We start from the raw sequence: 13,161 nt of genomic DNA on the forward strand, positions 1-13,161 counted from the left end.
GTATGATGCCACTCCACGTCTGAGTGCTAGTCTGACAGCCCTAATAGTATGGTTAATTTCACATGACAGATCAATTCAGATGCACAATTTAGTGTCATGGTACCTGGGTGGTCAGCACTATTGCCTTGTAACACTGGGGTCGTAGGTTCAAATCCAACCACGGACAACATTTGCACGGAGTTTTATGTTCTCCCTGAGTTTGCATTGGTTTCCTCCAGGTACTCTAATTTTCTCCCAAACATGCAAATAGGTGAATTAAAAAAATTGTGAGTTCTAGTGAATCTATAATATCAAGTGATGTAAAGTGCTGAGTAATAAGTACGCACTATATAAAGAAAGGGGATGATTATGTCTGCAGAGCTGGAATCCCTGGTTTAAGTGTACTGAACTAAAATTGCCCATATACCTTTAACCGCTCTCCCGCAGTCAACTCTTTCTGCCATCCATCCTCCAACTCACATACATAACACTCAGTTCAGACAAGTATTCATCTATTCCGTGGAGAAAGCTACGGACACCTCAAGGGGTAGCTTATCTCCAAGGAGAACAAAAGGATCAGGCGTTGAAATTTTAATGTGTTCAATCCTTCTTATTTGTGGGGGGAGAGGTGGAAAGCCCCCACACACGTGCCACAGTTGTCCAGTCCTACCCAAAATATTTTTTGGTTGCTTTGGCCAACTTTCCCTTAATGAGGGCCTTAAAATCAGCAAGAGAGGGTATTCAAGTCCTGCATCTGTAATACAGACAGTAACATATGGCAGCACTACAGCAGTCTGAATATGGCATAATATTCTGTTCACACCAATATTCTTGGCACCAAAAATAACGGCTAGCTGGCAGACCCCATTACAAATCAATAGGGGTTATTAGAATATGTCTGTATCAAATTGCAAACGTTCATCATAGAATCCCTGCCAGTCACACTCTCTTGAAGTATTTTCTGTGTATTGCAGCCACTTCGATGCAGTGCGTCCTCCTGTGTGATGCTTTTCAGGTACCATCTTGAGTATGAGCTTTTACTTTTAAATCTATCCCATGATGCATCAGCACAACATTAGCTAAAGGCTATGCAGTTTAAGGTAGTTTAATTATCATTACCTTCTATATTCACATAAATAAGCTACAGCTCATAAGTGTCCACTCAGCAGGATGAGCTGTGATTTCCTCTATTATAACTGTGTGACAGGAGCGGTGTTATCATTATCAACAACTGTGACAGGAGTACCGGTGTCCACCTCTAGGCAGTTTCTGTGGCTGAAATTGAGATTTCATGACTATTTCAGGAGAAAAAAGGCCAGGAGTTTCAGATAGAAAGTAATAAATGACCAAGGTTAGTTATTACTTCTCATTGCTCTGCAGAAAAGTAAATTTTTGAGGTTCAGAAGATGAAGACAGAAAGTACATTTTTCTTCTATGAAAGATTTTATTATTTTAAAAGTAGTACAACAACAACAAAAAACTATATCAATTTGGTATGGTCTTAATTGTACCGATACACAAAATATAGTCAAAATGTCATTTTTACTGCAAGATGTATGCTGTAAACCCACCCAAAATGTCACAATTGAATTTTTTCCACCGCACACCAAATAGAAATGTTTAATAGTTGTCCAGTACGTTATATGGTACCACTGAAAAATATAATTTATCCTGCAAAAAAAAAAGCCCTCATATTTCTATATCAATGGGGAAAAAAAGTTACGATTTTCGTGAAAGGGGGCGGGAAAAACAATAAACATGGCTTGTCATTAAGGGGCTAAAGAGTATGTTCCCAACCACTCCCAATATTTTCCAGACCAAAAAAAAAATGCTGATTATCTAAAAATACAAAGTCATTGAGTTTGCGGGAAATGCTCTGTAATAACTGTGGCCTAGTGGATGTGAGCAGTGGACACTTGACCAGACAGCTAATGACAGCGGAAGAAGGGGAGAGTAGAACCAGAAAGCTAAATGGATTGAGTCCCTAAGGCGGAATTAACAATCAGCATCACCTCCATTAAGGGGTGCCAAGAACTGCTTTTACTGTGGAAGATACTTCAGCTGGCATTTCCCTCCATTCATCCTGCAAACGTCAGACGAGTTCTCTCAAAGAAAAGGGACACTGTTCATATTTCCTGCCCGACATTCCAGTTCATCCCAAAGATGTTCAATAAAGCTCAGGTTGGGACTCTGTAGGCCAGTCCAATCCTGGAACATCCATATCTTCAAACCAATATAAAACAGTGTTGGATTTGTCACAAGGCACGCTGACTTGTTGGAAGTATTGCTGACCATTCCCAGAGTATTGCCACATTGTCAGCAGCACAGTAGGAGTATCAGAGCACAGTATAATGTAATGCTATGGTATTACATCATATTCTCAAACCATCGCAAGTTCTTGTCCTCTAAAAGTTTTATTAATTAATAAAAGGTATTTTAAAAAAAAAGCCTTTTGCCATATTTATAATAAAAAAAAGTCTGAATAAAAGGCTAGTGTCATTAAGGGGTTAAAACGCCATCCACATGCACTGTGCTGTAAATTCCTGTAATTTTTCAGCGTGGAATACGCACTGAAAATCTGTAGCAATTTCACAATGTGCGAATTCACCCTAAAAGGAGTCATACATATCATTAGATCCCAATGGTCTGGATTTTTTGCTGATCTCATCAACGAATCTAAGGACACAGCCCCCCCCCCCAAAAAAAAAGTCATGAAACCTGCACCCCCCTGTGATAAATATTACTAGAGGTCTGCGGTAGATTCTTCTCTTACCTTCCTCTATTGAAATAATTTGTATGTTCAGGCCAGGAAAAATGTCTTCGTTTATGTGGGTGAAAGAGCAAGCACAGCTATCAGCCTAAACAGTTGTTCACCTCCATCTGATATGTAAGGGGCAGTGTAAGGTCCAGGGCTATACTGTGATTGCAGCTGTTAATGCTTAGTGCAAGTGTCAAATACTATCACACAAGCAGCACAGAAGTCTCTTGGCTTTAGCTCCACAAGTTGCATGAATGTGCTAGTAACATTACATGACTGTAGTAGTTTCTATATAAGTGCAACAGATGAGTTACAGTATGGATTCCAGCAGAGGCCAAATCATCCCTTTCTACAAACAAGTGCATCAAAAATACTTAGTCCTCTGTATTTAGTTCTATACAGTACAGTCTAGTCACACAGTATATACAACGCATTCTGCTCAGACGGATAACAATGTGTTTAAATGGGCCAACCAGAGAATGCTGAGGTTCTGTAAAAGCCAAATGAAGTTCAAGTTTGATCAGTGTCTATACAAAGTTCAATCAGAGAAAACAGATCCGAACAATAGTCAGTGACATGGCTACAACAAGGATCCTTCATAGCTTGAACCGTTCTTCCACTTCAGAGGCAATCATTTCGGCTATGGCAAGGGATGAGGTAGCGGCTGGGGATGGGGCGTTCCTCACATGCAGAATACGGCTTGCGATTTCTCCGGAACCTCCGTCAAAAACAAAATCGTCTACCAGATTACCGTTGCTATCCATGGCCTGCGCTCGGACTCCAGAGGGACCCCTAGATGAGAAAGTGTGACAGGGTTTGTCTGGGAAATCAACATTAAAAAAGTCCTACTTCAGTTATGAGGTGACTGGAAAAAACGAGCTAGCCATGGCGTCACTTGCTAGAGCAAATGGGAATTGGCTCATGTAAAAGGAGCCTAAATCTCTATGGAGTGCGACTGTTTGTTGAACTGTATGAAAGTTAAACTGCAGCATCACATCCCCATTTTTAGTGATGCCTGCTATAATTATATTTGCTGTGGCTGAACCATGCTTTCAGTTATTAGTAGTCCTCTGTGAACAGTAATCTTTTTCTACACAGTGCCACCTAGTGTTACTTTGAGGTATGGCTAACTTGGTCTCCCTTTCTAATCTTATGTTCTCATATAGTCCCCATGAGTGTTTACTAGACAATCCTAATACAACATACTATAAAAGCAGCCCATGCAGCTACTATGGGGCTCTGGGAGACATGGGGCATACCTCTGATTGATCCCATCCATTTTGTTATTGTCTGACAAGTGCCCATGCAGGACTCCCCTCTACAGGGTCATGAAAAAAAATACCTTAACCCCTTCAGTGGCAGTTTTTTTTAACCATGTTATGCCTCACGAGGCAGGTTTTTAAATGAGTCAGCAATGCAAGTTAATCTCGCAAGTATTTGAAAGTACTCTACTACTTTGACAGTTGGTACTATGGCAGGGAAATCTCCGGGGCTTGCTGTGCTGAGTATGCAGTAAAAACCTTGGAAGATTTCAGATGACAGCTCAATGCGCTGCACATTTCAGCACTAGAGCGGTCCACGGAAATCTTACGGGGTTTAACTGCATGGTCAGTGCAGCAAGCCCCGGAGATTTTCCGGGCGTGCCACTAAAGGGGATAAATGGCTTGTTTTATTGTCCTGAAATTTAGAATCATGGAGCACAGAACTGAACAAACAGAACTGATGCAGAAAAGGAGGGGAGACAAAATCTACTGTGTGATGCTAATAGTACTCAATCTTTTAGAGTGCTGTTATTGTACATGAGTGTCATTAACCCTTATGTAATAGCGCCAATTGTGTTAAAACGCGCTTGTCTGAAACTGGCTTTAGTCTTTGGATTGTTATCGGACCTGATTTTATTTCAGAACATATAGCTCTCACCTGAGAATGTCACTGATAGACAGCTCTGGGATAAACTTCTGCAATTCCTTCAGCTGCGCTCGTAGAAACAACGCTCGATACATTTCTCCCATGCCATAAGCCAGATTCTTTAAAACCAATTTGCGAAGACCACTAAGATAAAACAAATAGTTAACTAGGACACTTGGATTGTTATACTGTAGAGTTCACAGTACTCAGGGGTAAGAAAACTATACTGTCCAAAACACAACCTTGCATTAAGAGAGCCCAACCAGCTTATTAGGGTATGTGCAATCAGTGGATTTGGTGTGGATTACACGTAAAATCAACATCCGATTTATTTGCATAAGAACCCGTGGTGCTCTGCTCACGACACATTTTCCACCACAGATTTAAAATCCATGTTGCAGAAGAAAAAAATAAATAAATAACACGCCACTTCTTAATGCTAGTCCATGTGAGAAATGCAGCACATACATTTTGGACATTCATAAGAGCCAAATCCCCATCAAGATTATGACAGAACCGAAATACATGGCTTAGCTGCAGATTTGTGAGAGGTGGAGCTGGCACAGAAAAGTCCACATCAGATTCTGCTGTGTGAACATACCCCTAGTGGTGTGTCGGTCAGGAGAGCGCTGATGGATTTAAAATTACAAACAGCAAAAATGTGAAAGCATGAATGGATGTGATTGGGTAACTTTGCTAATGCAATACTTTGGTACTTTTCTTCTCCAGTCACATTATGTCTCCATCTGTAAACTAGTTGCATTTTATATATATATATTTATATTATATATATACATACATACATACACATACACACACACACAAACATACATATACTGTTCCCCCAAAATAAGCCCTAGCACAATTTTTGTGGATGCAGAATGATTTTCCAGGATTTTTGAGGATGCTTGAACTATTAACCCTACTCCAAAATTAAGCCCTAGTTACAGTTAATAAAAAAGTTAATGTAAATAGTGTCCAGGCAGCTATACATGTAAAAAAGTAAACTCTTATTCAGGGAAACAGGGATAGGGAATAATAATATAATTATAATATATATATATATATATATATATATATATATATATATATATAAAGAATATTGGCCTTACCTGTATGTAACAGCCTCTCCAAAATCTCTGGCACTGAAGTCACACAATCTGTAGCCTTCTCTTTTAAAAGCCAACACGGCATTTGGGCCAAGCCAAACATTCCCATCCATGCGTGGAGTGAAGTGAACTCCAAGAAAAGGAAATCGTGGATCTGGAACCTAGAGCCCAGTATGGAGTGAACAGTAAATATCTTACTAGCGTCAATGACTCCAGAGAGCTGGTTCAGTTAGAATGGTGATCTGCTTTCATGCAGACATCGGTCAGATCATACTATATGCTAGTGCTTCCATGATAATACAATGTGCGCAGGAAACAAGTGTAGTGCAGGAGGTGTATGTTTCTCCATCTGCAGCCATCTTATTAATAGGAAAAAGGATGGCCAAACGAGGGGACCCAGCTTCAATAATAATACAGAATAAGACCCAACTTCAATAAAGACTATATAAGTATATTAGTAGTAAGAAGAAAATAATCATATTTTAAACACATTTTTATTATTACTTATAAAGTCGCCAACCCATTTAAATGAGGAGTTTCCTTTGTTTTAAAGTTTTAGTTTTTCACAAGACAGTAGATCATCTTATCAGTGATCTTAGAAGAATGGTGAAACAGTCTAAAGGTGATACCTACTGGGTAAATGTTCCCTTTAACCAGATAACACTTTTCTGGCTTCAACACCAAGTAATCTCCCCGGAAAGGTACAATGCGAGGTTCTGAGCTACATCCGCTGATCTGGGACAAGCGGTCTGAGAAAAGACCAGCACAGGTCAGCACATACTTACAATAAACTTCTTCTCCCTGTAACAAAAGACACATTATTAGCAAGTGATACAACTAAGGGCTCCTGCACACTTGCTTTTTCTTGTGCGTTTTTTTTGACGCGATTGTCAATGGGACTTTCTCATGTTAAAAACGCATCGCACAGAAATCGCAAAGCACCACCTTGCAATGCGGTTTTAACATTAGAAAGTCCCATTTGAAATCGCATTAAAAAAACCGCAGCGATATCGTGTGAAAAAAAAGCGCAAGAAAAATGCAAGTGTACAGGAGCCCTATGGCCAGGCTCACACGATCGTATGATAATGTGCGGTGTAAATTTAAAAAAAAAAATGTAATCACAGCGTTTTACCGGCGTACAGAACTGCATATCCCTGCGTATTGCAGCTTTTTACTCGCATATGCCTGCGCATGTACAGCATATATTGCGTGTACTGTCCCGCGCTAGATTCTCCTTTATTTTCAATTTTCTTCTCATGTCTCTTAGCAACATGCATAAAAAACGCTGCACATGAACAATGTCATAGCATGTGTACTGCAATTCGAACGCACCCATAGAGAACAATAGGGCTCCTAAGTAGAGATGAGCGAGTATACTCGCTAAGGTGAGGCTAAGGCGATTCGGGGGGACGGCGGGGAGCGGCGGGGAGATCTCTCTCTCTCTCCCTCTCTTCCCCCCCGCAACTCCCTGTCACCCACGCCGGCCCCCGAATCTTTAGAGACGAGCGGGGAGATACTCTGCTAAGGCACTACTCGCTCGAGTAATATGCCCTAGCGAGTATACTCGCTCAGCTCTACTCCTAGGCAGTAAAATAGAACATTCTGTATTACAATGCGTAACATATTAAATAAATATATGCAAGTGTGAGTGGAACAATGAAAATCAATGTACTTTCGATGACGCCATTTACCGCGTATTATGCGTGTGCAATACACAATGCAAATATGTTTGTGTGAGCCCGGTCTAAAAGCTTTATTTCTGAAGAGGATATACAGTGAGTTTTGCTGTAGTACTATCTTTAACATGTGTTTTTAAAAGACAATGCTGCCAAGATTACATAAGAAATGAATATAACAAGTATTGCAGTCAATGGTGTACCTACAAAACCAATAATGAAGACAGCACCAATCCTCCTGTTAGCCTTCAAAGTCTATTGATCCTGCCAGGCATCAGTATGTCAGAATAGAGAAATCCAAGTGTATCCTCATTGTTTTTTTTATTAGGTACCCCAAACACAATAAGCTGCAATGTTTCACCTTATGTGCAAGACTTTATCAAGCATTCAAATACATTTACCATACGGCTACCATACATTTACCATACATTATGACATACCCACATTGTATATAAAGCTATGTGGAAATTGTATTTGAATACTCGAGGAAAGCTTGCATATAAGCTGAAACAACGCAATTTTTGTATTGCGCTGGGACGTACAAAAAGGAAAATATTTTGACATTGCTTGAATTTTTCTATTCTGCTGTACCTACAGGGTATTCCTAAAACGGCTATCAGGTGGGGGCCAATAACAGGCCGCACCACCTTATTCTAAGGAAATTCTAAATAATGTATTGGCAGCAAGTAGGGGCATCCAGGACCACCTCTAATAGAGAGCTGCTACAAAAGAACTGGCAGACCCGATGCGACCATGTATTGTATTGGCACCCACAGCGGTGCGGCTGCTGCAGTCTGCGCTGTGGTCCACGGCAATTAGCTGATAGTTTAACTTTTTATTACATATCGCAGCTACAACCATCAGTGTATGTTACATTACCTTTACGTTCCTGATTACAACTGGAAATTCCAAGCCTAGAGGGAAACAGAGGAAAAGATTTACATATTTGCAAGATTATATTTTATTCTTAACCCTTTCTAATCCACTGTCTGACGTCTAAAGACATTCTGATTGAAGGCTGTACAGCTCTGATGTCGAAAGACGTCCGGCAGGGTACTCTTACTGTATATTACTACTCTGTTGTTGGGGGGCCTTTCCAGCATGTCCCATACCGCAGTACTGGTTCTAGCCAGCAGATGGCGCCATTGTATAATGACAGAATGAAAAAAGCCCCCCAGGAAACCCTGCATCCAAAATCGGATTGCAAAGGGTTAATAATAAACCTCATTTACAACAGAATTTAATGTTTCAGACAGTCATTGAAAGTGTACCTATTGTGTCAGAGGCTGCCATGTGTGTACATAAGGAATAACACCATTTCTGGAGATTATATTACTTGTATCCTGATTTTCCACACAGACTAGTGACCTGTGTGCGGAAATAAAAAAACGAAAAACCTGTTTAATTCTTGTCCGTTTCCATGGATGAGAATAGTACATGAAATGAGAATTGGTTCATGAATGTCAGACAGAACACAGACGGTTGTCCGTTTGCTGTCCGATGCAAGCTGCACGTAAAATTTTCTGGCACAACTTGCATAAGGCCATCCGAATATGGCTTAATTCCCAGTATTCCCTGAGTTGATGGGAGGAGACTAACTGCTATCATGTGCACACTGCACGGTAGGATATCTTCTATTTAGAACATCATGTTCTATTTAGAACATCTTCTTAAAAGTAATAGCATCATGGAGGACAGTGTATAGCAGTACTGAGCAGTGTAAATGTGAGCTCAGTAGCTGTAGCATAGTAAGTAAACTATTAGCTGCAGCAACACTTCTCTGTTTATGTCTTTTGGCTTCTCTCTCCCTCTCCCTCCCCTTCTGCTCTCAATAGTCTTTCATGGGCAGCATGAGTCATCAACCTCCCCGTATGATTGTTGCCTTGGAACACATTTGGGCCACTGGTTGCAGTCAGCAGCTGACCTCAGTAGTCAGAGCCTTACTGCAGAGCTGTTACATATTAATGATGTGACAACAGTGCTTTCACATCCAAGATTAATGTTGGGAGAATGATTACCCATCAATGTTAAACTGAAAGCCCAACTGCTGGAACGGGTGATCCCTGTCCTCTGTTCCCCCTAATACATTCATCAGCTAATGGGAGGGGTTGCTGGATGACAGACCTGGCCCACTCCAAACAAGTATATGGAAGACGCTGAAACCACAAAAGTGATTTATATTAGTTGTGGAATAACGCCCTATAATCTGCATATCTAAATGTGTTTTTAATGAAAACTTCAGAAATAATAAAACATACAGAATGCTAAAGTAAGGCTCTGTAAGGAGTCAGCAGTAACTCACCTTGCTCTGATCCCGTTGGGCTCTCATTCACCATACTTATATCCGATACTTCAAATCCCGTTAAGACGCTACCTCCGGCATCACGGAAATCATCACTGTAGGATTGGGCTACATGTCTGTAATTTACAATTCCTGTGTATGGCGAGTCCAATGCCATTATACCCTGTAATAATATAATTATTACCCTGTAATATACCCAAAGAAGAACGCCTACAATGATCCTGAGAACAAAAACTTACAGAGAAGGCTGCCAACTATGTAGGCAGGGGAAGCAGGACTCACAGGCCTTCTCTATCTGTCCCGACAATACTAATGGCCAAGCCAGTTTAGTCATTAAAGAGAACTTACAATGCAAAATTGCATATCAGTGTAATAAAAAAAAAATTAAAAAATAAAGATTTCACTTCAGAAAAAAAGCACTGTCAGCATGTTAATTGTGGAGGCGGACATGATCTTTCCGTTAATCCACTCCAGTCACCTCCCACATCCTCCTTGTATGCCTGCAGCAGCATTCACTCTCAGAACACAATATTTCTTGTTCCAGTGTAGATGTAATTTTCTGCCTTTATAAAGAAGTTATCGATTGTTAAGTTTTAATACAGCAGTATGAATCGATAACTACTATATTAACGCTTTGATAACTGCTTTATTAATACAGAAAATAGCACTTTTTTAGCCAGAATGCAAGATCTTGCGATAACCAGACCTTGTGTTGTGAGAGTGAATGCTGCTGCTGATTAATAGGATGCTCCAGTGGGGGGCCGGCAATTAACATGTGAGCATTAAGCTCTGTTACTGGCCACAGCAGCCTGTGACATCCCATACACAGGCTGCTGCAGCCTGCAAATGCCAGTAGTACGTCACAGAGGAGACATGGAACGGTCAGTGTGAGATGTTTGGTTACGCAAGAGAGGGGAGTATTATTATTCGATTATTTTCTGCCATGGGATGGATCTGTTTTTTAATTATCTCAGATAACCCTTTTAAGTCCCACTAGAGTACTAAGGAACTTGATCACTGATTTTATATACTGCAATACTTTAGCATTGCACTGCATTATGCTGGTCACCAAAATGCTGAAAAAATAAAATCTTATTAGGCTCTCATAGGTTTACATGTCAGGAGATCTAAGAGAGTCAATTACATTTTTTTTAAATTTTAATATAAAGCCATTTAAAGGGGTTGTCCCGCGCCGAAACGGGGTTTTTTTTTTTTTTCAACCCCCCCCCCCCGTTCGGCGCGAGACAACCCTGATGCAGGGGTTTAAAAAGAACACCTGATTGGCTGGAATCGGCACGTGACGGGGCGGAGCTACACGGAGCCCCATTGAGAAAAGAAGAAGACCCGGACTGCGCAAGCGCGTCTAATTTGGCCATTAGACGCTGAAAATTAGGCGGCTCCATGGAAACGAGGACGCTAGCAACGGAGCAGGTAAGTGAAAAATTTCTTATAACTTCTGTATGGCTCATAATTAATGCACAATGTACATTACAAAGTGCATTAATATGGCCATACAGAAGTGTATAGACCCACTTGCTTTCGCGGGACAACCCCTTTAACCATTTAATAGAAAATAAGCCACACAATCCAATGAGAATTGTTTTATGGTGCTGCGATTGCAGCGAATAACATAACCAATGAACAGTTTCATTCTGATTGCTATGGCTATGTCCAAGCACATTTTATTAGAGACATAGAGACATAGATCTACTATATGGATATTAACACTTCACAAGTGCAAGGGGTATAAATGATCACATCACGCACGTACCTTGCAGTAGGGCTCCTTCTCCCTGATTTCTTTAGCATTGATGATTCGGAGCCCTGGCACATTGTTCTGCAGTCCTCTCTCGTATAAAGCTTGTAACCTTGGTATCTCCTGGTGTTGTACAGCTACTATGAGCTGAAAAAAAACCCAGAGAACATGATCACCACAGCACAAGGATATAGCATGCAAGTTGCTCTAAGCCTCCGCTGCAACATAACTATATACCTTGCCACACTGTCTGTATGGAATTCTTTTCTGGTCACAGTACTTATAGAGAAGGGAAGCCCCTCGCACACACAGCCTAGCTTTCAGAGAGCCTGGAGTATAATATATTCCACTGTGAATCACACCGCTGTTATGTCCACTTTGATGGGAAGCTGTAGGATAGAAGACACAATCTTAGAAGTCAAGATGAGAATCTAAGGCACTTCAGCAAAGCATCACATTCCCACAAATCCCCAATGAAATACACAAGGATGCGTTTTTTAAAAACACTATCCACACATAGCAGAAGAGATTTGTACAGATCTCACAGCATGCTGCGGACTGTCAGATCTACAGAGTGTCCAATATGTTGCAGTGTGCCCACATTTGCACATGCAGATAGACACATAATTGTGACAAAATTCACAGAGGGAAAACTGCCATGCCTGAACGCATCCATACTAAAAAAAAATCATTTTCTTCCAGTAAAGGAATTCTCCCAAAACTTGGAAGACCCCCTTAAAGATTCTGCATCAATCAATGAGGGTATTCACAATCTCAGTATTTCTTGGCTGCCAATCAGAGCCAGCACTGGAGGCATCCAATCACACCCATTCATTCATTGAATGGCTGTGATTGGATGCATCCAGTGCTGGCTCTGATTGGTTTAGCCAGCTGTTACTCAGCGGCGCTTAGCCAATCAGAACAATCTGCCAGCTTCACAAGGTCCTGACAGCAGCGCCGGGGACAGCAACTTCACCAGCTAGGTATTGGATTTTTTTCTTTCATCAGCAGCCTTGGCTGCACTTTCAGCTGTGCTGAGAACGCAGCCAAAACACTGGCATAACGCATGCCAGCGCTGCTGAAACCAGGCGGAATCTGCAGTAAACACAGTGTTGAAAAATGCTGCGTTTCTGCAAACGCCTGTGTGAGGGAGGCCTTACACTGTTTCCATAACTCCCATTGATGTGACTGGGAGTTATAGAAACAGTGTAAGGCTGCCACGCTTGACCGTTTTAGCAAAAACCAGCAAGGTGGTTGGGTAACCAGATGTGGGTTTCTCATCTGAGCCAGGATGTGCTGAGATGTAAAAACCCCTTTAAGAAAACTGGCACCAGTATCCAATTAGTTCATGGTATGTATACCAGGACTGACCATTATTAAACTTACCGATCTCATTCTCTTTTTCCAGAATGGCAAACCGGAGGTTTGGATGTCTTAGGATGAGCTGCCGGGCAGATGCAAGTCCCACAATTCCTCCCCCGATGATGACACCATCATAAGTGCTGAAAGAAAATAAAGCAATAAAAAACAGCTTATTATCTCTGCTCAAACTGAAAAGTGTCCAGGAAGCAGAGATACAGAGAGATGTTTGACAAGGTCTCTGTAGTGGCCCAGAACACCTATTCATGGCACCTGCATAAATGTCATGTCTTTTGTGTGGATGCACTGTGCAA

The 13,161-nt window shown here is 41.1% G+C and overlaps 1 protein-coding gene across 1 annotated transcript in view; it reads right to left on the bottom strand.

The window, feature by feature from the left end:
• Positions 1-2,421: 2,421 nt before the first annotated feature.
• L2HGDH (L-2-hydroxyglutarate dehydrogenase) overlaps positions 2,422-13,161 on the bottom strand; it is a 28,635-nt gene continuing 17,895 nt past the window's right edge. The window contains exons 2-10 of the mRNA XM_066608067.1: positions 12,875-12,990; positions 11,726-11,877; positions 11,504-11,635; positions 9,733-9,895; positions 8,310-8,344; positions 6,388-6,555; positions 5,758-5,915; positions 4,658-4,789; positions 2,422-3,529 (exon numbers count right to left, since the gene is read on the bottom strand). Coding sequence (XP_066464164.1) covers positions 3,334-3,529; positions 4,658-4,789; positions 5,758-5,915; positions 6,388-6,555; positions 8,310-8,344; positions 9,733-9,895; positions 11,504-11,635; positions 11,726-11,877; positions 12,875-12,990 — 1,252 coding nt within the window. The 3' untranslated portion in view covers positions 2,422-3,333. The remainder of the gene's footprint in view (positions 3,530-4,657; positions 4,790-5,757; positions 5,916-6,387; positions 6,556-8,309; positions 8,345-9,732; positions 9,896-11,503; positions 11,636-11,725; positions 11,878-12,874; positions 12,991-13,161) is intronic.

Source organism: Eleutherodactylus coqui, chromosome 6, assembly GCF_035609145.1.
Source record: "Eleutherodactylus coqui strain aEleCoq1 chromosome 6, aEleCoq1.hap1, whole genome shotgun sequence".
Lineage (NCBI taxonomy): Eukaryota > Metazoa > Chordata > Amphibia > Anura > Eleutherodactylidae > Eleutherodactylus > Eleutherodactylus coqui.